The sequence below is a fragment of the Folsomia candida genome, unplaced genomic scaffold, assembly GCF_002217175.1.
Source record: "Folsomia candida strain VU population unplaced genomic scaffold, ASM221717v1 Fcan01_Sc008, whole genome shotgun sequence".
Classification (NCBI taxonomy): Eukaryota; Metazoa; Arthropoda; class Collembola; order Entomobryomorpha; family Isotomidae; genus Folsomia; species Folsomia candida.
In genome coordinates, this window is record NW_019091200.1 from 5,974,651 (window position 1) to 6,002,441 (window position 27,791).

Consider the following 27,791-nt stretch of genomic DNA (forward strand, 5'->3'; position numbering starts at 1 on the left):
GAATGGCTCAGTCAGGACCAAACTCTTGACAAGGAATGAACCAGTCTGGTGTGAAAACTGTGTCAAAGTACGACGATTTTCGAGGAAGAATTCCCAAACTTGAGGAACAAGTTGTGTTTCCTGTTTTGAAGTGCTTTGAAAAAGTTGATAAGAAAATTGTGTTGTAAGTTTTCCTCGTGAAACAAGTCTACTAAAGTATAAATCAGTTGTTAAATAATCGGTGGTATGATTGGTGAAAATTAGCCGTGTTAAGTAACTAAATGTGAAAATACACAAGGTAATACTTTCAAAAATACTTTAACCTTTAGACTTTAGAAGTGAAAATATTCTGACTTTCTCTTCATTTTGTGTAAATGTTACCCAATGTAGAAGTTCTGTAATTATTGAAGTTTTAAATTCATATAGTAAAATAAGCGCAAAATACTGCAAGTTTGATTAACACACTTAGGATGCGTTAAAATAAATATCATGTGGAGGGGCCCCTGCCTTTCACCCCCAGATTTTGATTGCCATTGAATATATATATAGTATCCCATAAGTCTACTGAAACCCTAAAGTGGTTTTGTTCCATGGCCCCATATGCGCCTGTCACACCCACGTATCTCACTTACAATTAATGTTAACCCGGTTTGCAAAAAATTGAGAAATTAATAACAATTTTCAAATAATAATTGGAAAGTTTGTACACTTTGAAAATTGGAGCTTGAACTTAGAAAATGTGCTGGTTGAATCTTTAGTAGGAAATTAGTAATTTCCTTTAAATACAGATGCCTAACTGAAATTAACTCTCGTGTTATTCGTTTAGCTTGGGTACATAAATTTGATTAAATTCATAATTCTATCAGCAACCAAATTACCCAAAGTTGAATGCATTCACAATTAATTATTATAACTTGGTTATAGGCTAATTTGTGTATCTCAGAATGCAGCTAAGGTTCATTTCATGTAAATAAATTAAGAAGTGTTTGCCAATTACTTGAAATAATCACCGATAATTACGTTCGAACCCATTCCTTAATGTGATAAGCACAAAGTGCATTACGGCATTATAAACTTTTCTATGTATAAATATACTCTTTGGAAGCTTGTTCAATAACAAAATTTGTTGAAACACACTCACACCTTACATTAATTAATGTATACAGAATATCTGGAATAATTTGGTGATGATAAATAAATCAGTAAAGTAACAAATTACACAAAATTAATGGATTACATCACTCTTTTATGTTTTAGAGTCACAGCTCAAAATACGAATAATGATTCCTAAAGAGAAAGCTGGATCTGACCAGTGGGACGCTTGGTTGTTGGAGGCCGTTCGGAAAATACGCGCCCAGAAACAACGTCCTGACGCAAACCGAATTTACAACGCTGTTCGTTTCCTCGCTGAAAAATGTGCTCAAAATTCATCCTCGTCTACGTCACAATCAGTCAAATTCGAACCTATTCACATGGTCCTCGTCCAGAGAAATTTGGACCGTGCGGTGCGAGAACGGCTTCTGCTCAAAGTGATCAGCAAAGGGCAGACGACTTATAAACCGCCCGATAAATGCACCGATCGAGTCATGAATTTGGGAATCAGTTCGGATGAAGAGGTAATTACATATGATTTTTTTAGCTAACAAGTTAATCTCAATTTAGGCTTAAAAATAGCTGTCCCAATTTCCCCCATGCTTTGCTTAAAAATTTGGAAAGATACTTATTTCCAATCTTTTCCAGATTTCGAAATGCTTCATAAAAGTGCTCCGAGAACTGAGCGAGCCCGACCCCACAATTCGTCAGCAACCTTATTCCTCCCCACTCTTGAAAAAGCCCCCCTCGGGTTTCACCCTCGACCAGATAATCGACTACCTGACGCAGTCCCACGTCCTCATCCTCCCACCCGGCGAACAGGACGACTCTCCAGCCGACTTTCTCCACGAGAAGCTGAGCGTCCTCTTGGAAAAGGAGATCCTCTGTCGCGGGAGGGTCGAGGTAATTGACGGAATTTACTACAAAATTAAGGAAAAGCAGGATCCTGGATTAAGACGGAACCCACAACAATCTGCAGTCAAAGTTACTCTAACAGACAATCAACAACAAGTCCTGCTCGAAAGTGAGGACACAGTGAAGCGAATTGTTGACGAAAGCGTGTCAGGCTTATTACAAAAAGCGGCAAAGGATGGTTCAACAGTGACTTTCACCCTGACATGTACAATGTCAAATACCACTTCAAATTCTGCTCCAAACCCGACAAGCTCAATTCCCAACATTCACATAGATATTAAAGAAACGAGAAAACGTAATCGATCACTTTCACCAGTTTCGGGCTCTGAAAGTGGTTCGTCCTCATCGTCATCGTCGTCGTCGTCGTCCAACAGAAACTTATGCATGACACGACGAAAGATAAAGGCGCCCAACATAAGGTTGACCCCACCGCCACCAAAGTTGGTCAGCAATGAAAATTCACCTGTGTTTGGAGTGAAAAGTTTTTCCCGTGCTCCACTTTCAGATTCGGAAAGTAGTTGTTCATCAAAACTTTCATTAAAATCGCAGAAAAGCAAAACAAATATGGGACAAAAAATTCCGGTGCCAGGGTTGACCTCTCCAAATCCAAATAAGACAATCAATGATACAAACCGGTCAGCTCAAACTTGTGCTAAGAGACGATCTTTGTCACCCGTTTCGGGATCGGAGAGCAGTTCGTCTTCATTGTCGTCAACTTGGTCGAAATCTTCTAAAGGAATTGGTTGTGAAAGTGGAACGGAGAAAGTTAAGGTGCCAAATGTGAGACTGACCCCAAGAGTTGGCTCTGGTGAGAATTCCGCACTGAAATCTCAACACGTAAAAATCCCCAACGCTGGTTGGAGCATTACTGATATCGCATCCGCAATCGTGCAAAAGGTGAGTGATTTAATTTTCAATTTATTTGTTTGTTGCAGAACTTTTACTACAAAAGAATGAGTGCCTGCATTACATATGTACATACAACTTCCACGCAAAGAACAATCAAAATATTTCCCAGGAAAAAGTGAACTTGTCTAAAAAAAAGGCATTCGCTTTCCACAAAAGGTTGAAATGGTTGATTAAACTTTGCAATGAAAATGAGACTTTGATTGAACTTAGCACATTTTTTCTTTCATGTCATTCAGTGTAATAATTGATTTGCTCGAGTGGAAAATTCATTTGACTGGTTTTAGTTTTCTAGTAAAAAGAATAAATTACTTTTGAACAAAAAACAGATCAGATTCTACAAGAGCTTAAAATCAAATAAAAATGTGATTCTATTTGTAATTTGTGTTTATTTTCTTTGAATATACATATGTATCAAGATCAATTGGATCCACTAGTGACTAGGTGGATACATTTTATCAAGTGGATTCCACTTGATAAATTTCATTAAGAAATCAGAGGTTTAGAACCTAGATTTAGCATTTTTATTGTCTAATAATATTTAATCTCGTATTACTCGTATATCACTTCGTTTCCAATCTATTTTTCACCCCCATTCTGAAAATTGAATATGGTAAAATAAATGTGCCCTCATAAAAATCAAGTCTGTACGATGTTAAGAACGAGAATATTGTTCAGATGTACCATTTTAATCTAGTCCATCCTGATTGTCACCATTATGATGTAGAGACAGGATTTCGAGACAAATCGGTTGTGTCAGAATAAATAAACCTCTTGTTGAGACTTTTCTCTCACTTTTTTCGTGATGGTCGGAGGGGTAAGGGCATTTTTACCATTTTGGTCTCATTTGAAAATACAGACTATTAGAATATTTTCTCGCAGAGGAAGTTTATAAGTAAGACAAAAAACATCAGCGTAAAGCAGGTTGTCTTTTTCTGATGAAAATAAAATATAAATTGAGGTTTTTGTGACAAAAAATATTAATCGTTAATAGCATTTTGTGTCTGGAATATAAAATATTGTTTTTGTAGCTGTTTTACTTTTCTTTCTGGTTTGCATTTTTAAGTAGCAAAACCGAGATAAAACTGACAAACTTCCCACGATAGTCTGACACGAAAGGAAGCAATTTTCATTTTTAATGTTACGATTGCCAATAAATATTCAATAATTTGTATTATTAATAACCCGGAGTTGATTCAGTTTAACTGATCTGATGCGGAAGACTTAAGATCGCTATTATTAACCAATAACATTATCATTCATTAAAATAATTTCTACAAGATGAAAAATTTGAACAAGTTAAATTCCATAATTTTGTTTTTTATTTAAAGAATATGGGAAATGTAGTTAGATATGTTCCACGTTACATTTTGCATATCTATTTAACGAAATGTATGTATTCATGAATATTTAGAAATTATTAGATTGTAATTTATCAAATTAAACTTACGAAAGAAGTTAATCATGAAATTTTTTAAAAAATTCAATACTTTGTCCAATTTGATTTAACAAAATTTTAAAGACCTTGTCTTTAAAAGCCTACCTGCGAATTATGAACCCCACAGTTCAATTGCTTTAGTGTATGAAACAATTTTTTCTATGGTTGAGCCCCGCAAAGAATCCAGGGCCAGTCAAACTAACGAGGAGAAAGTGGATTTCGTTTTATGATTTCTTCTTCATTTCCTCCCCTCATAATTACCCCGCAGTTTGCGTGGACGATGATACCGGCTCTCCACTCAAATCCACTCTCATCCTACATACATACTTTGTAAAACAGTAAAACCCGTATTCGGGCATTCGGTAGGTTTACTTTCTCTGAAATATAATGGGGACGAAGATCTAGTAATAAGTAATTGAGGCCGCGTAGTGTCGTGCAATGAAGATGAGAAGCTTTTATGACTCTCTTTCTCCATCATTATAAGATAAGCCCTTATCTCATTCATTTCTTGGGGAAAGTGCCTCTCATCTTTATCCACGGATATGGGTATATTTACATCTTAAGAAAATGATGCTTGAGCAAGTAGGCAATCGCAATAACATAATCGTTAACTCATTTCTCGATTTGTTTTCATAATGGGAAAGCAATAAAGAGCGGTTGGGGTTCTGGGATTATTTTCTCAGACAATCCGATCACTTGAAAAATAACCAAGTATTTAATAACTATTAATAAGCATTCAATCCTAATCTAATATGAGCTTCAATTCGTGCAACATTAAATTGGGATGTAAGATATAAAATTTTGTCATAATTTTAATTTTAGAGGAACATTACACCCTCAAACCTGTCTCGAGAGAAGAAAAACCTGAATAGGAAGAGGAAGAAGAAAGTGAAAGCAAAAATCCAGAAGAAAGACCAAATTTGCCCTGAAATTGAAGAACTTGGAAAGGAAATCGAGGTTGATTTAGATGTTGCGAGTTGTTGTTCGTCCTCTTCAAGTAGTTGCAAGGTAGGTTTAATTAATTTTTAACATATGTATTCTCTCATTGTTTTTATTTGCTTGCTTATCAACATCTTTTATCAGCGTCATACAATTTTCGTCAATTTTGTATGATCTGAAAATTATAAAATTTTTGCAAAAAATGATTAGTTTGCTTTTCTATTCGGCAATAACTTATTGAGAAGTGGAATAATTTTCCAAGTTTTACTAATTTATTAAAGATTTATCATGTTATGGTATTATACAACTTTATGCAATTTTACTTTTGTTTAACATACGACTCGCCTTTATTTGCTGTCCCGGTGGAAATCTAGACATTATTATTTAACAATTACAAAATTGTCAAAATCTCGTATACAACCTTGAAAATACACAAATTCCAAACAATTAAATCTTGCAGCCATAACTGCAAAAATATTTTGCATCTCAGTCAATAAGTGAAAAATTCAGTTTTACTGCACTACCATATTCAAGAACCCAGTTAGTCCTTTATTAAAAAGATGGAAAAATCGGTAAATTACGACTCTTTTTATTCTGCCCTTAAAACCCGGGTGGTATCCGAGGGAACGAAGAAAGTAAATGATTTCCCCTCAATTTCACTCTTTCAAGGCCGCAATTGTGGTGAAAGTTAAAACTTATTTTGCTTCGAAATAGGCACTTTGCATCCGAATTAGCTTCATCACCATTTTTATGGTCCTAATAACTACGAGATGAGCAAAACAGGGGCAAAGAAGTAGAAATAATAATCTCAAGAAATCCAAACCAACCAAGAAACTAAAAACTCTAATGCCAGAAACAAAACCAGATTTCTTTTTTATTTTTAAATGAGTATCTCTCCTGGTCATGATTAACCTCAACATTTCTGATTTTTTTGGGTAGGAAAATGAATATTTATGTAGATGGAGAGGGGAATTTCCTTCATTGCTGTCTCGTCTGAGGAGTATTGTTGAATATGTAAAACTTTCTTTTCATCAGTGGCCTGCGTGGAATAAATTGCACAGATATACAAAACTACTAATGGAATACACCAGATTTTCATCATTTCACATACTTTTAGAATCAAATAGATGTCCTCTATATGCATTTTAGGGGCAGTGGTAAGAATAAATGAGGAAGTGCAACCCTGTATTTCCTAAAGCTTATTTTTCCTCCCTCATTACTGAAAATTTGGATTCTGGATGACGATGAGTTGGAATAAGAAATTGTAAACGCAATTAAAAATTCAAAGGTGTTTGGTTAGCAGTTTCTTCTCTCATGCGACGGGAAAGTTTTCATTCACGTCTGAGAGAAAGTCTGTAGATCTTGGAAAGATGCTAAAGTATGATTATTCCATTCTTTCCGCAGAAATGGGGGTCGAGTTATGTCACGCGAGACGAAAAATAAAATCTCGTGGTTTACACTATTTACATTGTAAAATAGTGGAGATAGTGAAAGCAGACATAATTAAAGTTGGATATTTCTTGGTTGCTTTCTCTGAAACTTTTTTCTTTGTGAATAAGGTAATCATATTTTTGTGAGGTTAATGACTCTAGAAAAGTGGAATTTCGTGTTTAGTTGTCCTTTATATTCTCATCTTTGTAATGTAGAGTCTGTCTCATGTTGAGTGTAAAATTTTATCTGCGTTCGCTCAAAGTTTACCCACATTGTCAAGATTGCATGTACTGTTAAGCTTTCTTTGACTATGTTTTCAAATAAGCCCAATTTCAATACCGATGACCTGTAGTAGTCCCGTGTGGAGCGTTATATTTCCGACTGGATGACCAAACAGGGAAATCAATCGCATTATCACTTTCGACCCTTAATTTTTTTTGATGGTCTGTATTTAACTTCTGTCCTTCTGCTGGTTAGCAAAGTTATTTTAGATTTACGGGGACAGGAGGAGAGGAGATAATATCCAAATTCGACTATCAAATATTGAACAGTCCAGCACGAATAAATTCTAAATTCTTCCCCTTTCGTCGCTTCATCATCTTTGGTAAAGTGTGTCCTCAAGTGCTTAGTGCGATCATAAAAGTAAGTGCATGTGTCGACCCCTTCGGCTTCGAAATGGCCAAAATTATGAAACCCCTTTCTTTCGATGTATTTATGTTAGTGGAGGAAAACTCTTTGACTCGTAGAGGGAATAGTGGTCTTGTGGTTTTCGTTTTATCTCTATCTATCCTCCTTCTTTTCGTGCTTTCATCCACCCAAGATGAGAGCCATGCCCAAGTACGTTTATCCAATCAAGTAAAACCAAAACCATGCAGAACTAAATATATATTATTCCAAGACAGCTTAATTACCATCGCAGTCTCGTCGTTAACTTTTAATGTCCTATTCAGATTTCCTCTCTAGCACCACTGCAATTAATGACGTGGTTAAGCAAACGTGTAGATAAAATGGGGGCTCTCAGTTTTATTCATCTAATAAGAAGTTAGTTTTCCTCGTCTGTAATTATGGTATGAATTATCATGGGAGGAAATATGAAAGTCATGCTCTTTCAGTGGTGAAAGCTAAATAGGAGTGGATGGGTTTTAGAGAGAAAAATAAAGTCCATGTTATATACAGGTTTAAAGAAGGTGCATATTTTGATTTTTATTTAAAAGACTTGTGAAAATTAGATAATTATTGAACGTATGCGTGACGATTTGTCTGTGAGTCCCATTTCATTGAATTTGTTACAAGATAGATCCCTAAAACGGGCGGCTTAGGTGAAGCGAAGGGAATCGCGATTAAAATACTTGCAATAGCAACGAACCATAGCAATATGCAATACCACCACGTGGACAGTGGTACTTGCATTTATGAATATTGTGGCCATTTCTTAACCGATTTGGATTATCTCAAAGTTAATTGAAAGCTAAAAATATTTAGAAACTTTTTTTCACAGTACATTTTTGATTTAGGTCCTCAATTTTTTCGTATAAAGCAATGTCACCTTTTGGAGGGTGTTTTTTGAGAATATCTCAGGAATGGGTAGGCTCACAACCGACCAGAGTTGGAATCCAAAACTAGACCATCATAATTAACTCTCGGCACTTATTTCACAAAAATCCGTTAAGAAATGGTAAAGTAATGTGGTTTTGTCACTTTTGAATGTTGTAGTAAATGCATACTTAGGTGTTTTTTAATCATTAGATCACCATAGCTTCACCTAAGAAAAAGGAAAAACAAATCTTTCTTCATGATATGATACATATTGAGGAAATAATGCGTATGGATTGCCAAGAATTTGATTTACGTTTCCAAGATTGTTCAATTATAAGTTTCATATTGACAGAATTTTAATTTTGTCAAGGTATGGCGTCGCTATGGATAAGAATAATAATTAGCTATTATGTTTACATTAACCTTATAAAAACTAATTAATTTTGACCTGGATACCATTTAAAAACGGAATTTAAAATGGTTTCTATTGCTCTTGAGGGCGGACTTTCTGGGGTGCAAAATACCATTGAGACCGAGTTGTGGGGCGGTGATAAAATCAGTTGGGGACTGAATTAATGCAAACCGATTTTGATTATTCTGCTTATGCAGTTTTGATTTATTACGAACCAAGAACTGATTCGCGAACAATAATTAGAACATTATACACTTTTTGAACATGAAATTTCAATTATAAATCAACAATATAACTGAGCCAAATGGCACACACTATAAATTTTTGACATGACAGTGGGATTTGATTTTCATAGTAGTACAACAATTAACTAAACGAACAATAAATCATCATCATTGATGACATTACTATCATGATTTTGGGATGCATTATATATTTCAAACAAGTTATTGTAATCGTAACGTGGTGAATTTTGTCCAGTGTTCTGTGACTCGTTGCGATCCGCTAGTGGCACTACTTGCTGCGATACCTGCTGCTGCGATAACTGCAACTATTTGTGAATACACTACATAAATTCTCAGCAAAGATAAACAGCATGTTCTCGACTTACCATTTCGTCATGATAAAATTTGAAACAGTTGAAGACGCTGCTACCAATGCACAAACGTTTCTCGCAAGCAAGGCACTTGAACTGCGTAATCGTCCTCTTCCCCAATTTTGTTTTGCAGTGGAAACAATCGGATTTGCTTGGGTAACCGTTTTCTTTCATAACTCGTTCTGGAATATGCATATTCGCTAAGGGTACTGAGACACGGCTTTGGGAAGGTCTTCCTCTTGGCTTCCGTGCTACGGGGAACTTCGTGAGAATGTTGTGGATTATTGATTTGACGAACGCTTCGTAATTAAGACGGCGGAATCCAACTTGATCGTTTTGGGTCGTATTGTACATAATCATTGAATTATATACCGAGAGCTCGACCAAATAAAATGCGACCTTTTTATACCACTTGTATGACTTGCGGAGACTTTGGTTGGGTTTTATCGCTTTATCGACATTGTCCACCCCACCCATGGTCTTGTTGTAGAGTAAAACTGTATCTGGCTTCATTCCGTCATTCCATGGGGCATGAAAGTGTTGAGGATAAGCACTTCCCGCCTGTCCTGCCATCTTGTATGTACAAAGAGGTTCTAAATTTTTGAAAAAAAACAATAAATAGAAATATTTCACCAACCTTTCTATCAAAACGTCTCCATCACTAAAGGTTTCAACCTCTCCTTTTCTGAGTTTTCGAGTCATCCTTGCACCCCTTGGAATTCCTTTCCGTCTTTTTTGTACAGTCCCCAAAACATACGTGAGACGATCTTTCAACATCCTTGCTAATTTGAGGCTGTGGAACCAGTTATCGATTATGATGCGACGACCAGCATCTAAGTATGGCTGCAAAAGAGTCAGAACGGCGGCTCCCCCGAATCCAACAAGAGAAATCCACGAGCGGTCAGTTATCTGCGTGCTCTTGCCTTGATATGGAAGAACATCGAGAACATTCGTCCAACATATCGACGGTTTTTACAGATGGTATTAATTTCAAGCTCACACTATGTTCGTCTAGTTTAAGAGATCAGCTTATGAACATCTTAACATTTGGGAGTAAATTCTAACATCTAATTTAAAACGAAACATTTAGCAGACACTCATGTATCAAGTACACCTCGTTTTTTCCTTCTGGGAATTACTGGTGAAAGTAAATTTGAGTAGATTTGGCATAGAATCCGGTTAAGGAGACCTAATTGAAAATCAATTGTGATTAATTTCTCCAATGACCTTCCTCCATCCATTCACCCAGCTTTGTTAAATCCATTGATTCACGGACACCTCATCCCCCCATTTCATCCCTGTCACAGTTCATCTCACATTTCATACCCGCACGAATGCTAAAATATAATAACTCGGAGTAATTTCATGTCTATATTTTTGCCTGAATACCCAAAGTTTTATCACATATCAGGTCTCCTTCATTCTTTCATACGCAACACGAAACATCTGAAAACTATAAGAATCCAAACTCTTTCTCCAGTGGATTTGAGAACATTGAGAGGGTAAAGTCGGTTCTAAATGGAATTGTTTACGAAGGAGACCTCACAGGAGAAAGGAGACGAGAATAACGATAACAACTGAGCCGTTCGGAGTGGATTTCACCTTTGGTCGTTTCTGTCAATTCCAATTTCCTTTATTTCTTTCCCAGTCCCTGTTTCGTTTTATTGTCATCGCATCGTCATCATGCATCCACCGCCTTGGACTTTCAAGACAAGAAAAAGGGTTGCACACTTTCTCCCTCCTCCGTCTTCCACTCCATTCAACTCTCATTCGCCATCCGTCTCATCATTACCGTTCTGAAAAGAAGTTTTCAATTTCTTAGTCAATTTGCTAAGTGAGTTAGTGCGTTCATGGCTGCGTAGATTCACTCCAATCCGGTGAAAGTCATTGTTTTGAGTTCTTTCAGTTTTGAAATCGTGAGAACGAAATGAAATGGGCAAGGGTGAAGCCCTTTAAGAGAATTTTGGACCCTTAATACATCTTGTTCCATGCCTTAATATTACGAATGCCGACCTAATACAATGGGGAAAATGGAAAACCAATTTCATACCCGATAGGGAAATGCTGGCTACTTCCATTTGCATTTTCGAGTAATATTTGTATCCTGTGAATTTTTATGTGATGAAGAACGCAAGACAGAAAATAATACATATAGAAATAGGGAGATGTGGTATATTGACCTGTTGGAGACATTATACGAACCTTGCGTAAAGAAAAGGCTACATTTTTTCAAATTCTCCTTACATCTACGACAATGTTCAAACATTGGTCAGTCGAAAATACACAAAATGCATCATCCCATCCATTCATCCAAAGTCAGATGACATGGAATTCAATGGATTTCCCCAGAGTAGAAGAGAAAGCGGAAGGAAGAAGGGAACCCCGGGGGAGAAAATTGAGAGGGATCGAACGAAAATAAATGCATTTTTGAAGTCCGGCATCTCAATGACCACCGCACTTTGAATATTTTAATTCTTGTCTACTCCACAATTTCCTTCTCAAGATGACCATCCTTGACCAGAGGGAAATGAATAAATTGAAATTGAGCGTTTCCTTCCAACTTCTACTGTCCAATGTTTACCCACTTTCACCAATGTTAACATTAAATATTTCATCAATAAGCTTATCCATCAGTCCTCTTTTGGGTCGTTGGTCTAACAAACAAATGTAACCAACGACACAAGTTGTGACATCATTCCGATGTCCGATCATCCGTGATGTTGTCACCTTGTTAAACAAGACCAAACAGAAAGCAGACGATACAAAAAGACCACTGGGAAATGAAAACTTTTACAAATTTTGTTCAACAATCCTTTCAATACATCTCACATTTTTTGACGTCTAAATTCGTACTATTTTACAGTATACCTTTCCCCATTACAAGCTGGCTTACTTACTGCACGATAAAAAAGAACTGGAATACCCTATTCATCCATCGAATCACTCCTCTTTCCCGCACTCTCGGGATAACGGGAATTGGTAAAAAGAAGAGAATGTTGTGATGGAATTTCTGGGAAAGAAAGAAAGAAAGGGTTGCTCCTCTCCCTCGCCACAAAAATTCCTTGTTGTTCCTATTCCTTTTGTCCTAATAGTGGAATCAAGACGGCGACGGCTGCAGAGTTCGAGAGAGGGAAAAGTTTGAGAGAATATATGTAGGAAAATTCTATGACAGAAATGTGAAACTGAGATTTCTCAAGAAGAACGAACCAACTTTCTCCTTCACTTCGGCTTATGCACGTGTTTATTAGAACTACAGGGCTTGCTTCCTCGAATGTTTAAATGCGACGAATGTGGCGTCATGAGACAGAATTAAGCTAAAATGTAAGGGTTCAACGATCATATTTTATTTCTAGTTTAAGTAATATGTGCAGGTAGAACAAGATAGCTTATTTATTAGACTATTATTATATTATAATATTATTAATAGGTAGATAAAATTGACCGAGTTTTAAAATGATAGAAAACTTATTTGAGCAACCATACAAATTATGGGACGGACATTTATTATATGAGAGACTTTAATCCCCTTGAAAAATTGGAGTAAGAACAGATGAATTATATATTTAATACAAACCGAGGAAGTCAATTGTCTCTTCAGTGGTTTCCCTTTTGCGTCGGAACGATTTAATGTTGTTTTATTTAGTGAAGAATCGTTTTTTCACAAAAATCTCTTTCTAAATCGGTTGAATGGCAGGCAGTGGAGTGTGTGCTGGAATGAAGCCACTTTTGTCCTCTTGTTTTCCTCTGTGTTCCCCGAGCTGAATAAAAAACAGGGACGTTTTTGTGAAAGAAAATGTGAGTTATGCGGATCTCACCCGGAAATTGAATTTTGATTGTCTCCACGTTTTCGAGCTACACATTTTAAAGAACTCGAGGGAGGGAGAAATTGACACCATGTTTCCATCATTTTGAATAATTTGTAAGAAATTTAGAAAGTAGTAATGTGTCAGTTTTATAAAAAAAAGGTACCGCAGCGACAGATCCAAATGAACTAACACTCATCCGACTATGTAATCGTTTCAAGAAAAATTGGCGACTCAATAATGCAACTCGAAGAAGCACAACCTCTTCGAGTGTATTACTTTCTACGACCACGGTTGATTAGTTTTCACCTGCATAGTCAGCAGTACACAGCGTTTAATCCTTTTCATTAAGTTGGAGAAGCTGCTCGTCTCATATTATTCTCAACGGTGTCTACTCGGAATAAGGTGTAAAATAAGGTGTAATAAGGTGTAAGGTGTAAGAAATAAAATGCTACATAGCATTTTTAAGATCATGTTTTTTTAAGTGGGGTTTACATAGTCACAAATGCAGTAAATTGGTTTCTTCTGGCGAGGACAAGAGCCCCTAAAACATCGCCATTAAGTGGACGTGCCCAAAATTCCAAGATCGTAAAAACCAATACCATAAAATAAATGATAAAAAAACCGAAGATTAAACTCCTCTCACCTTCTTATCCCTTTCTTGAGCATTGCATATTATGCACATACTACGTAATACTTGTAATTCAAGTGCACCTACAATAAGAAAAAAAACTTGGTCCATTCAACTTCCATGACACAAGATGTTTAAAAATTTCAACTTTCCTGGTCTAGTCTCGAGGTCAACTACACATAATTAATGAATTAATCTACATCTCCAAAGTTTTTCCACCCAGAACAATACACACATCAAAGAACAATACTTTTACTAACTAAGAAAAGTAAGTTAATATGTACATATTTTCAAACTTTCAGTTTTACAAAATAGAAAAGTTTTAAACATATATACTGCAACGGCTGGTCTGAAATTATCCGAAAACTTATATCAGTTATGAATTTTCTCCAGCATCCAAACCTACCAAGTTGGTCATGTCGTCACCAACTTGGTATTAGTAAAAACCAGCAAAATGGATGCTGCATCTCTCTCCTGGGTCTTTCAACTTTTGTAGAAAGTATGGAAAGTAAAATGGCCAAAGTTGGACGACAAAGTTTGTCTGCAAAGGAAAGTTTGTTTGGCGACGATACCCAAGAATTTTATCGCTGTAGCATTATTATTACGACGTCGTGATGGCGCACCGACGACGGAGTTGGACGAGGACTTGGTGTTCTTTAAGGGACCGTGCAGGAATAGTTTTGATTGGATGCATGAGTGGTACATTTTTTCATATTTGAAAAGGATCATGGCGTCGTATTGGTATGAATGCTAGAGTTCAAAACGTTTTGCATTTTACGGATTAAATTTCTAATCTTCAATACTTTATTACAATTTTGTACTACTTTTTTAAACAAATTAAAGAGGTTAGGAATAATTAAAATTTAAAACCTGCTTTCACAAGGGCTTTTATACTAGGACAATTTTATATGAATCACTTATAAAAAGTGCACTACCTGAAGTTTAAAATTCTAGACGAGCCTTTAAACTATTTTTTTTATTCTTACCTATATTAAAGTTGAAGTTCTCAACTGCGTCATAACCCCCTATATGCAGATCGTATTCTGTATCTGTATCTGCCCTTCTACCTCACTATTTATGGCGGTTAGTTCCGAGTTGTTGAAGATAAGAAATGACACGACCACCTTATCATCATCCAAATTGCTTTCACCCCACAGTCACACACCCCGTCCTTACTCTTCTTTTGTTCTTTTGTGCATTTTTCTCTTTTCTTTCCTTGTTACGGAACAAAGGAAAATTGCTGAGAACATGAATTTGTGACGAGGGTGCGATTGGCTTCGTTCTTTTTTATCTTGGGCCAATTTATGGGCAGCTCAACCTGTTGTTGTCTGCCTGGGTGGAGAAAGTGCTGAATTGTTGATGGCGAAGGCGGTCCTTGTACATGAAACGGTTCCGTGTCTCGTATCTGATACGGAAAAACAACCACAACGTTTAGGCATTGCTGGTTTGTGCTAATATGGCATGTTTGAATATAACTATTCAGCAGCATAAATCGACTTTGGTGGTGTATACGCGTAGAAATGTGGAGTTGATTCAAGCAATTGAAGCTCTAGCAGAATGTCATATTATTTGAATTTAACAACTTCATTGTTTGACGAGAACAAAGGCTAGGAAAATATAAACCGTTACAAACGAAATGCAACGAAAGGGTGGAACCCATCAGCCGTTCCCAACCAAGAAATCTCATTTTCCCCGGGTGTAGTCATACGCCCTTGTCACTTTCAATTTCTCTATCCATTTCTAACAATATTGTTTCAAAATTTCATAAAATCTCACATTCCCCCATTGCTACTAGGAGGGGCATGGGCACACCCTCTCGATCAGTAGGACACCTTCATGGACAGCATGTCAAAAATATTAATTCTCAAATTTGATGACCACACCACCCGAGGGAGTGTGATAGAGGGTGTGGTCGTCCATATTCGACCTTAACCCCTCCTCAAACATTAGAAGCACATTGATGAAAACCGCATATCGAAATTCGAGAGCTATCGTCAATACGGACAGACAGACAGACGAGACATTCCTATAAAGGGGTTTCACCCTTTAACAATGAGAAATGTGCCTGGTTCACCACAAAGCTTGATATTTATTGATTGGAAGGACTATGTATGCACAACCTGCGTCCGCCTACGTGTCGGTTCGATGTGCTGTGGCTTCCACGAAATTACACCAAATTGGGATACAAATAACGGGTTAAGAGAAACCCTAATCGGTCCAAATTACCATGTACATCTAGAACGAAGTGAGCGTATTGATCACGAACAACACCTGCATGAAACGTGTAAAAATTTAATCTAAACCTGGAGTGCATCCGAGGCTTCCTATTTGTATATATTCTCCTTTGGTTTTCTTGTTCTTGAGAAAAAGTAAATTAAGGTTCATAAAAATGTGGAAGGGGAAAAATGAGTTACATTATTTTTCGTGTATTTTGCATATAAGCTTGTGTACTACATGCTTCCTGTAGCCTTTGATTGATTAATAATTTTCTTCCACTTCAGCATAAAGTTAGTCATTGTTTAAGGATGCGTCATGTTCTACCGAAATGATAGAAAGTTTAAGGCTAAGGTTGAAGTAATTGTAGTTCACCTAATATATATATGAATCAGTTTCGTGATTATTTGAATTGAACGCGTATCTTGAAATGTCCATACTGTATTTCGATATCATTTTATCATAATAATATTTGCACTATGAAATACGGACGTTGAATTGAAGTGAATTATATTCTAGTTTGTTTCCACTCCACTTTACGTTGGTGAGGATTACAATGGAAATCCTGACCAAAATCAGGTCTGGTGGGAATTAGCAGTGGTGAAAGCGGTTCAAGCTCAAGAGAAGAGATTTGTCTCCCAGTAGGAAAGCAAAGTGTGATTAATTACAGATGAAAATTGAGTTATAACAGGTTGAGCAGTAACATTAAGTAAATAGAATAGGGTTGATTGGGGCTCAAACTTACCGTATTCCTTCCATTGAAGTAAAGATTTTAGACCTTAGTAAATATACAATTCAATAAACCAATTGATACAAAAATTTATCACAATGTTGCTTACTCCATATTGTCCGATCTCTTTGCTGTGGACAAAAATTTAGGATTTTTCTTGCAAACCTATGAAATTTGAGGTTGGCTTTTTTTCTTTCTTACACGACAAATAATCCCTGGAAGATAAGCTGATGACAATGATGCCCCTCCACGACGCGACGAATTTCTTTCCGGGTTCAATAAGATTGTTAAATACTGATAGTTGACCCCAATAAATCAGTCGTTGCTGATTATCCCCAGTTTGGTCTGGCCTGAGTAACTTTTTATCAAGAAAAGAAATTCTGCTCAGATCACGGAGTTAGATATGTATGTATATGTATCATGCTATGGTTGAGATCAGGAGTACGTGGGCCCGATAAAAGACCGAGATTGCGTTAGTCTTCTTGTCCTCATTCAGAATTTATTACCTGGAAAGAGGCAAAAGTTTTGTTGGTTGGATGGTGTAAATCATACTGGTAACAATGCAACGTACTGACTTTTACTATTCGATGCTCTATTGTCAAGTTATTGTGTGGTAGATGTTGCCGTCGCACTCAGGGCTTGAGAATTGTTATCAAGAATTGAAATGAAATCTTGGTACACGTGAAAATGTGTAGTATGGAAGTTAAATACGCCACTTATTTATGTATGTAGACATATACAAGGCGAAGAAAGTCAAGGAGAGAGCAACCTCACACCACCACTTCTCGCACAGGTCCCCGCTTTCGCTTTCACCGATATATTTGTATTATAATAACACAATAACTGTTAATTCAAGTGTGGATTGTGCAGACGAGATGGAATGAAACCAATAAGTGTAACTTAATCATGGTATTGTTGGCGTTGTCATATTTGCCCTTTATTCTCACATTTGTCTTAATTAGTTTCACTTGATTTTACCCTGATCAAAAGCAAATTGTTTCATTCTCCACACGTGCAATCGTGAAATTTAGACATCATAAGAACCAAGTAAAAGGCGCTTGATTAACATGGGATCATGTTATAGCCAGTGCAGTGAACATTTTCTGATGATTGGTCAACATATTTTGGTTAGAATTTAGCTAGTTTACAGGCAAACTAATATACTTCAACATTCTTTATCTCAGAGAAAACAAACCATTTCTGAGATTTTGAAGGAGAAAGTTCGTTTGTACGTGTTTCGTGACTGGAAAGTGATATTACATGGCTTTGGGATAAGTCCGCACTGATAAATTAACACACCGACTGAGGCTCTATAAAGACCCATTCAGCCAATTACATTATACGGACGGACAGAAGTGGACCGTTCCAAGAAAATGTCGTAGGCGTTGAATTTCACATTAGTCCCAGTCAGTTGTAAGAGTTCATCAGCTTTCACCCGACTCATGGGAAAATATACGTAGATTTCAGAGTAAATAAATTTTTTGAACATAATTTCAGACGGAATTGGACACAAAATATAATCAACTTGAACATACATAACTAAAATCACGGATTGAAATTAAGATTAATTTTAACCCATATGTCACTATTATTTTTTAGTTGGCTGGCAGACTTGTACACAACTTGAACAAAATTCTTAAGTTCAGTGTGCTACAGTTAGTTGTGAACTTTATCATCTTGCTGATTCATTAGACTTTAATACATAACAAACTTTTACATTACGAATACTTTCCCGAAATGTTTGTGAACAAAGTTCAACCCCCACGTCCAAAATTTCCACCAACCAACTTTCTCCAACCTCCAACTAACTATAACTACATAACTTTGGCTTTGTTATACGCCAAGGGAAAGTTAGTTTGCGAAGTACTAAACAAAATGGCGGCTGGCTGCATTCCGAGTTCGACCAACTCTTGGCGAAAGTCTGGAAAATGGCGAAAGTTGGGGAAAGTTAGTTGAATAGGAAGGACAAAGTTTTTTAGGCGTCGCGACGAAATCCATAAGGTAAATACGACGACGAGTGTACGGCTTTGCGACGATGTGTTGTTAGCAATTGGGGTAATGAGAGATATTTTTTTTAGATATTTTTTGATACCTGAATTTTTTTATTTTCGGGGAGAACATTTTCGATAGTACAACTTGCTATTTAGAATAATTTTGTGTTCTATGAGCATATTTTTGTGCTAAAAAATTTGCTGAGATTGGGCCAACGCGAGAGAGGGCATTCCGAGTTGAGAATCTCAACTTGAGACGAGTGAAGTCGCAATTAAAGAGATTTTTCAGCGAAAAAATTATATTCTAGTTGACAAAGGAATAGGTTGCTTTCACCAATACGCGTAAGTGAACCTAGGGGGAAAAAGTTTTAATTTCACTTATTTTCCGAGAATTCGAAAACGCATCATGCCTTCTTGTTGTTTCAACCCTTTCATTTAAAAGTGAAAGGGTTGAAAAATTGAGAGAAACCAATGAAAAGAATTGTTTGTTGCGTGAAAAGCTACCGGCAAAGCAACACCTCAAAGACAACTATTTTTCAGTGCTCTGTAGAATTTCATTATTTCTGAGTTAATTAGTAAAAAATAATTAAATTACTTGTGACAAATCGATATGATAAATTGAAAACTTGCTCATAAATACTATACCATTTACGTAGTTCCTATAAAGCTATTGAAATGTAGACAAACTCTTTCCATCTAAATATTCTGGTACACCACTGCTACCAATTATTTAAATAGTTACGAAGACACAGACCAGATTGGCATTGATTTGTGGTCTAGCTTAAAAGAGTAAGCTTCTTATAAACTTCGAGGAATGAACAAAATTGGAAGAATCCGTCTGATTAACTATTTACCAAACGAGGCATGCATTCTGCAATCTGTTTTTCTAGTGGATTTAGAAAATTAACAGTTTTAAGAGAAAATGCGGTGATGGTGGAAGCAGAGCCTCCTCCCCAGACCTCGATTAATTGGGGTAAAGAAATTCCCTTCTTTTTATTATTCTTGGGTGGCTTGGTTGGAGACAGATTGGGTAATTTTCCTGCCTTGCTAATTTGCATTCGACGCATAAATTACAATGTGATTGGGAACCTCATTACAGAAACTGAAGCTGAAGTCGGAGACAGAATTGTGGAAGAAAGTGGAAAACGGTTTTATTTTCTCTCGTAGAGAAAGATTTTGGGGAATATAATGGTGCATGGCAGATTCTGCTCGTGAGAGTGATAGGCAGGACTAACGTCTCCAGGGGTTGGGGTCCACTCATTGAAAGCGGCACTCGGGTGGTATTTGCAGATGTCACAATTTGTTGGGTTCTCCATTATTTAGCCGGGCCTCTGCCACAGGAAAAATAACTTTCTCCAGGCGATAAGTGTAATTTTGCATTTGTGACATTTGACACTTTTTGTATCGCATTTCTTATATACGTTTCCAACAATTCCTCGTTTTACTGGTGTTAGATCCAGGGTGATTTCCAACCCCAAAATGAACACGGACTACACCACAAACTTGTCTGGTATTTTCGGTGATCCGTGTCATGCACAGACTTCCCTCGTTTCGTGACGTGGAACAATCATAGAAAGAGTAAGAGAGTCTCATCATCTAATTTTGGGTTAAGTCTAATATTGTGACTTGTACTGTAATATTATGACTTGTACCTTCAGAAAATGCCAAAATATCTAAAAACTCAAGCTGCATAAGGAGCTCACACCCCATCCAGCCCCCTTGACCGTATTTCGCAACAAAAGTAGTAATCTTAAGAGTACGCAATCCATATTTTCGAGTGGTTTCTCTTTACAGTCCCATTTAAATATGAATTCAATTATAGCTGAAACTTTTTTCCCCGTCCGCCTATCATTACCGAATAAGAGAAATTTATACAGTGGAGTTCTGAATTATTCATGTGACAGAGCAACAGCTAAACCCTAACTTTTACACGAAAGAATCAAGGCCCGGCTCCCCCAAGATACATGTTTAGTCAAACCAGGACATTATATTTACTCTGCTGAGAACTTCTGTAAATCCTGGATGCATTTTCCCTACCAAAATAAAACGTATGTACGTAATTCTTAAAAAAATGGGACAAGAATTTCTAAATTACTGACCCAAACAATCATCACCGTTTTCCTTACGAGGAGAGAAAGCTCCATAATTTGAGGTTTTAAATGGCAACTCGGACACGAAATTCCGTGCCTGGTCCTCATTTAATTTTTTAGACATGGACGAACGACGACAGTTTACCTTATGTTGATGGGGTTGCAGAATGTCCGTCTTTCTTTTCTGGTGGGTGATGAAACCTCGCGTTACTTTCACTTTGTCGGTGGAAATTACATGCTTAGGGGGAAGAAATTTTTGTGCTGCTGGTTTTACTACTGTCATGTGTTTAATGCCTGTAAGTTGGATGGCTTAATCTCGCGTGGATTGGAACCCACGAAGAAATGATTGCTTTCTTCTGTGGGTAGAAGACTCGAGTTAATTCCGTTCTGGCGTGTATGTGATAGGATTTGATGAGAGGGTTAGTACGTATGTGCGCCTTGATAATAGCTACTGGGCAGAAATCGGAAGATATTCCCAACCCCATTATGATGCGGGCCTACGTTTCCGTACATTTTTGGGTACCGAGATGAGACATAGGTAGAGTAGAATGATTCAAAAACATGGATTGGTTTCTCGTAGCACAAACTTGCTGATGATCAGCCAACAACACTCGCAGGACCGATTTGACTTGCTGTTTGAGGATCCAAATTAAATTCAGATTTGTTCCGAGAAAATGTCCATCTTGGGAGTTGTTTACTCTCACGAGCTCCCACCTACGAACTAAGGAAATGAGTATCAGACAAATAAGTTAAGAGTTGGTGACCCCATTTATTTATGACAAAATTGTTTTACATTGTAATTTGTAATTGTCAGGGCCTTGCTCGTCTTTAAATAGAAATTTTTGTTCGCTTTCTTTCAGGTTAATTTGGTACTTTTTTTGCATGGGCTACAAACAGGGAAAGTTGTCATAGTCTAACTTCGGGGGAAAGTTGAGACGCGTGATTTTATTGATGATGGAACTCGAGAGCAGAGGGTAAAAGTTGGTGGGTCGTCTCTCGAGTGTACTTTCTTACCCTCTACTTACTCACTTTCTCCCACCACCAAAGTCACGGTTGAGCTGTAAACGTGACATTTGTGTCCAACAACATTTCCTACATTCTGTACAACCTTTCGTTCTCTTTCCAAGATCTAAAATCTTAGAAAATTCAACCACCATTACCTTTTTTACCTGTTTGAGCTTAGTCTCACCAGATGCATTCGTTTCCTCTTCTTCGTCGCCGTCAGTTGTCACTCCCACTTAAAAGAAGTGGTAAGATGGAGTGCAGGACCCGGAGGGATTTGCCCTCCACATAAATAACTGTCAACTTGACGATCTTCCCCGTGTCAAAGAATTCCGGCAGAAGAAACATGAAATGTCCATTTTCATATGGCCTCCCAAGGTGGCATAATTCATTCATAAATGTCACCACAATTTATTTAAATGTCTCATCTTATTCGAATTGAATACTAAATTCTCTACAAAGGGATGACAATATATCAGTAAAGTCTTGCAGACAGGAGTGCGAGAATTGTTAATACATCTGGGTGATTTCAGGGGCAAAATAGTGGTATATTCATGTACAGAGGGTGGATTACTCCGTTTGATTTTGAAGTGAAAAGAAGTATATAATGATTCTGTATATCTAGTTTTTGCACAGAAAATTTACTAAATTGTCCTTCTTAATTGCATAATTAACCTTAAACCAAACTTTGCATGGTCATTATGGTCAAATAAAAGTTCTCTCTATATTCTCAATCCTTACCAATAATTTCTTTAGTTGTCCACTGCTAACGTGTCAAAGAACGGTTGCACAAAAGAAAGCTATTGGAGTGGATAATTTTAACGTGTGAATATTAATAACAATATAAAATACCTAAATTGGTCACACCAACAGGACGGGATGCATTAACTGGATTTAATTTCATCCGCTTTCTCTGCGTCTGTAGTAAATAATGAGTTCGTGAATAGCCGGACATGCCGTGACACAACATTATCCTATTAGTTACCAGTAAAGTAAAGTACTCGGCTTAATGACCACGAACGATTGTGTGACCTTAGTGAATGTGACACAATTAGAAGATTGACTTAAGGGTGGCAAGTGTAATTCCTGTAACGAAACTAACTAAAGGTTCTAAATATAACGGAGCGAAACGCAAACTTCCACAATTGAGTAATCTGCCAAATCTCGTAAATTGGATTATGCTCGTATCCTGTTCTTTCCATAAATGTGCATAGGATAAATCCCTGATCATTACACTTTGTGCTATAAAATTTTATGAGCAATCATGCATGTTAATTCTGGCATACTAACAATACCGTGCATAATTGTTTAAATATATAATTTTACAAATAATTACGTCTTTAGCAATAATTTAGGCAGTTTGAGACGGTTAAAAAGCTCCTAAGGTTAACCTCGCTATTCACATCTCGAGTTTTTGTAGTTATGCATGCATATAATTTTCATATAATTATGTTTTCATGTTCATGTTTCTATTATAAATTCATAATTGCATAAATAGTTCGTATTTAGATCAAAATAATAAATTTTATGGTCTTTCTAATTACAGGACAACGGCAACTCGTTCCTCGTCGAATGGGGATTGGCAATCGATGACATCATTGACTGTTACTATGAATCTGAAAATGAAAGGTTAGTCGCATTCTTTACATGTGTCAAAACTAAATCATTTAAACATCTAAAACACATCAAGTCAACCCAAAAACTAATATTAAGTATTACTAGACCCTAATTTTTGTAATTCTTTTTACTTCAGAGATGTGTCACCCCTGCCAAGCCCGACGACGTACTTTAAACTCTCACGACCAGAACTACCCTTCACGGATAGTCCAGTCGGTGGACACTAAATTCGTATTTCTAATAATCTGCATTCTAGTTGTACTGCATATTAATTTTTTTGGACAAATGCATTTTAAACATGTACCCTCCCCTCGCTGATATGACATAATGTCAATTATTTCTTGAAGCATCATTAAGTTTTATGGAATAATGTATTTAGCACTAAATTTGTCAAAATTCAAAAAAGGAAACAATAAATATAACGTATAAACATATAGTACACGTTTATCTATATTTAATGCAATATTTTAAACTTTTTATTTGTTTTAATTATCTAAAATTTTAGTTGGCCACCTTAACCTTTTCATAATCCCAGAATTCGACGACCCTGCATTAATACAACGTATGTTCCAAAGATTAACAAATTTCGCACCACACTGATTCACTCCCTTTCAAAAGTTTGGTCCTGGCTGAGCCGTTCTTCTGGAGAAGGACAGCTTAAAACCGTAGTTTCTCTACTTTCTAGTTTCTCCCCTCTCCTATCATGTCATGTGGGGTAACGAGAGGCCGGCGTAGTCAGCGCATCACGGAGCACATGGCGTGGGGAAAAGTCGGGGTGAGCTTTCTTCACCAGTCTCGTACAAAGTTCTGCCTGTAAATCCTGTATAACGAAATTACAGCGATGGATGCAGCGACGGGGTTGGTTTCTTTGCTCAGTTTTACAGAAGATGAACAAAGATAGGAAAGTGTTGGGTTTAGCAAAATTTTGCAGCACACTATTTTTAAATTTTATTGATTAGTTTGGGAATGAATTAATAAGATAGATATTTCGATATAGTATATTAATAATATTGTTAAATAACCAGATTGAGATCATTGCATCCCTTAACCTTCCTCCCCCATAAAATAGACTTGGCAAATACAACTAGGGAGGTAAGTTGAAAAAGTGAAAAGTTTTATGAAACTACATAAAAACTTTTACATTTTATTTAGAAGAAAAGTTGCAGTATATCTATTTATAAAGCTTGGAAGAAAGTATGCTCTACATATATAACCTGAAGGTTGAATTAAAGCCTTAAAGCCAAAAGTGTCACGTATGTTCATTAGTGGGTTGACCTATTTGCGTATCATAACTTTTTACACAAAAAAATGTTAGTAAATTATTTAGTTTTGGTTTAAAATATTTACAGCAGCGGAAACTTTCTTCATATAAATTTTTTCCCTATTAAATTTTTCATTCATACATTTTGAGAAGTTTGTGTTGTTCATTTCTTTAGCCTTTCATGCCACCACTGCATCAAGAGTAAGGAGGATCAGAAAATGCAGAAATTCCAGTACACAGGATTTGTACGTAATTGACGGATGGCTGGTTTGGATTTCTCTTACTTAATACCCGCAGGGTTCCTTAATTCCCTTTGCTTTCTCCCTGCCCTTCAAACACTTACAAAGCACACACAATGTAGAAGAAGATGAGTGTAAACTAATCAGCCTCGACTCTTCCCGTCCTTATTTCTTTCTCTAATCCTAATTGGATTATTTTGTTTGTTGCGTGAGCAGGAATTAAAGTGCACAGCGCTTTGTCTCGTACAAATATCCGCAAGGAAAACAGATATATATTTTGTAAATGCAGAAGTGTGTATGTATGACTTAAATTCTATGATTTTCTGACTAAAATTCTTCTATGGTCAGTTCCTCTAACACATTTTCCTACTCAATTAAACTTTGTCTCCTGTCGAGTATAAGCGACCAGATTGTTTAAACAATGCCATGTTTTGTCATGCTATGTACAAATGTTCACATGTTGAAGCATTCATTCATCTGGACATGACAATTTGCCCTCATTAATAGCTGAATCAGTCAATGGATGGACCTATAATACGTCACCTATAAGTTGATGGGGTCACTATTCTTTAGCCAAAAGTTGACCATGAGTAAAAATTATCCACTCGATTTATTTACTTTCTCTTTCTTTGGCACGTTTCCAGTGGACAAATGGAGAAATTATCACTTGGTCATGGGACGGAGGGTGAGATTTCATTTAAGATGCACCCACCACCATTCAACAACATGACCATAAAGTGCATGCGAGGATGTGGAGAGTTTATCTACTTATTCATGAGGAAAGCTCTTATTCCAGTCGTTGATATGTGCTCGTGACGAATTTAGGGGTGTGAAATGAATAAATCTATGCTTCTAGTGGAGAATGAGAGTACATTCATCATGTTTTCTTGTAAGTAAAGTGCTAGTTTTATTTATGTTTTATTGTTGTGAGTGCAACATTCGTGAACGAAACAAAATGAATGAAACACGCTTATTTTGAGATTAGGAGAATTTCGAATTTTGTTATTCTGTTAACTATCTGGCTTGTTTAAGCATTCGGCATGTTTAAGCATTGGGCTACATCTTGTTAGTATACTAAGATACCTGAAGAGATAACAGAAATTTGGCTTCACTTCGAAGTTCAACAAGTAAAAGTTCTAGTAAAAACATTTGTTTTTAAAATGTAACTTCATTTAAGTTACGTGATTTTCATGACTTCACATTTTCACATTTTCACCTTGACGGTTGGAGTGGATTAAGTCGCACGAAGTGTGTGCACAATGCACTGGGGATCGGCTTTCTTTCAGAATTCTTTATTTCTCAGAACTTCCCAAACTGTGCTCTATTTCCATTTTATTCTATTATCGCCCGACCCCAAATGCAAATGTAAGTCCCCTAAATCTCCGACTGACTTAAATGTAAGAACAAGTTTCACTTTCATGAAATCCAAGTGCTGGCTTCCTCCAGCATACAAAATGTGTTTCATGATATTAGGTATTCATCTAGTTTGAATACACATTTACTACGGTGTGGTGTATTTATAATAGAATTTGATATTTGTAGGAATGAGAAATAACGGTATAGTGCAAAAATTTGGTGACCCCGGTCTCCATCGAAGGAAACATTTCCCGGTATAGCCCCAGACGTACTCCTTTGTACTACGCGACCACCATATCAATGCACCCGTCAAATCTCACTCATACTTTTCTTCCCCACAGTATATGCCCTTGCGAAAGTAGGTTCGGTCCCCGAACCTTGTATGTATGTACTTTGGTGGGTAGACTGGCCCGAAAGCCAGTCTGCGGCGGTAGATCATTAAAGTCTAATTGCCGGCTCCCCAAATACACGTGCTAGTATGGCAGTCCTGCATATGTCCTCACTGCTATACGACTACCCCACCATGCACAGTCCCGTGGAACAAGGGCATCCCCACGGTTCACTCATGGTGGTGGTAAATGAGCAGTCAGGATCTGCAGGTATTTAACAGATGATGGTTAGAGAACGGGGCGGACCCCCTATCCTCGTCTCCTGCATCCCCATCACAAGTTCGCAACATTACACCGGATCGCTGCCCCTTGCAACAGACCAGTTAACCCAAGTAGCCACTCCATCCACACCTGACCATACTATTTGCACATTTTATATACGCCCCTTTGGATGCAAAGACAACCATAGATTGGTATGCCTGCTTAATCCACTCGATAGTAATGTCTAGTAAACTAGACTACTGGTAGGGCAGCCAGCTTCTCCCAGTGCAATTCTTGGTTGCCGGTGGCACCCGTCCTTGCACCTTGGTTGGGTCATAAGTGCTTAACTTTGGCCCGTCTATAGAACCAAAGCACCCACCTCACCAACGCTGGCTCCCCGAACCTTGGGAGGGAGTTGGGATACGGAGATGATGTCACTCCTGCTCATGATGCGATCTGTGCGGCTTACACTGAGACAGGCCTGACGATATGGGGAAGATGTTTGCACTGGGCAAGTAGGTACTGCTCTCTGGGAGTCAGTGTTAAATCAGTACTGCTCTCTGGGAGTCAGCTGATTGGAGGAGGGATTGGAGGTTGGGCTTCCGCTTTAGCATGTGAGAGGTATTGAGAACGAACTTCTGGTTCACCACATGTAGGAATGAGAAATAACGGTATAGTGCAAAAATTTGGTGACCCCGGTCTTCATCGAAGGAAACATTTCCTGGTATAGCCCCAGACGTACTCCTTTGTACTACGCGACCACCATATCAATGCACCCGTCAAATCTCACTCATACTTTTCTTCCCCACAGTATACTTCGTCTGTGGGCGTTGGTCTTCCGGTGGGCGCTTGGTAGGTCAGAGGTGAGTGCAGTCGGGACGGACTGGGATGAATGTTCCGGAAGGTCACCACACAGTTTGGAGGCGTAAGGCCGTATGTGCGATCGGCAGCCCCACTTATGATGTGAGATACACGAAAGTTAATGTTTTATCGGAATTTAGCACTCGAAATAAGTCACCGAAAT

General features: G+C 37.3%; 1 protein-coding gene across 1 annotated transcript; it reads left to right on the forward strand.

Annotated features, from left to right (window-relative positions):
* LOC110853594 lies at window positions 1-23,755 on the forward strand. Its single transcript, XM_022101879.2, has 6 exons — window positions 1-277; window positions 1,237-1,595; window positions 1,720-2,883; window positions 5,153-5,338; window positions 23,251-23,333; window positions 23,458-23,755. Exons 2-6 carry the CDS (start codon window positions 1,260-1,262, stop codon window positions 23,546-23,548), a joined length of 1,860 nt encoding a protein of 619 aa, XP_021957571.1. The 5' UTR covers window positions 1-277; window positions 1,237-1,259; the 3' UTR covers window positions 23,549-23,755.
* Window positions 23,756-27,791: the final 4,036 nt, after the last annotated feature.

Excerpts from the sequence above, each read along its gene's own strand:
- LOC110853594 (XM_022101879.2), top strand. The coding sequence starts at position 1,260 with ATGATTCCTAAAGAGAAAGCTGGATCTGACCAGTGGGACGCTTGGTTG. Across the intron at positions 2,884-5,152 it reads CATCCGCAATCGTGCAAAAG|AGGAACATTACACCCTCAAA; the intron begins GTGAGTGATTTA and ends TTTTAATTTTAG. Across the intron at positions 5,339-23,250 it reads CCTCTTCAAGTAGTTGCAAG|GACAACGGCAACTCGTTCCT; the intron begins GTAGGTTTAATT and ends TTCTAATTACAG.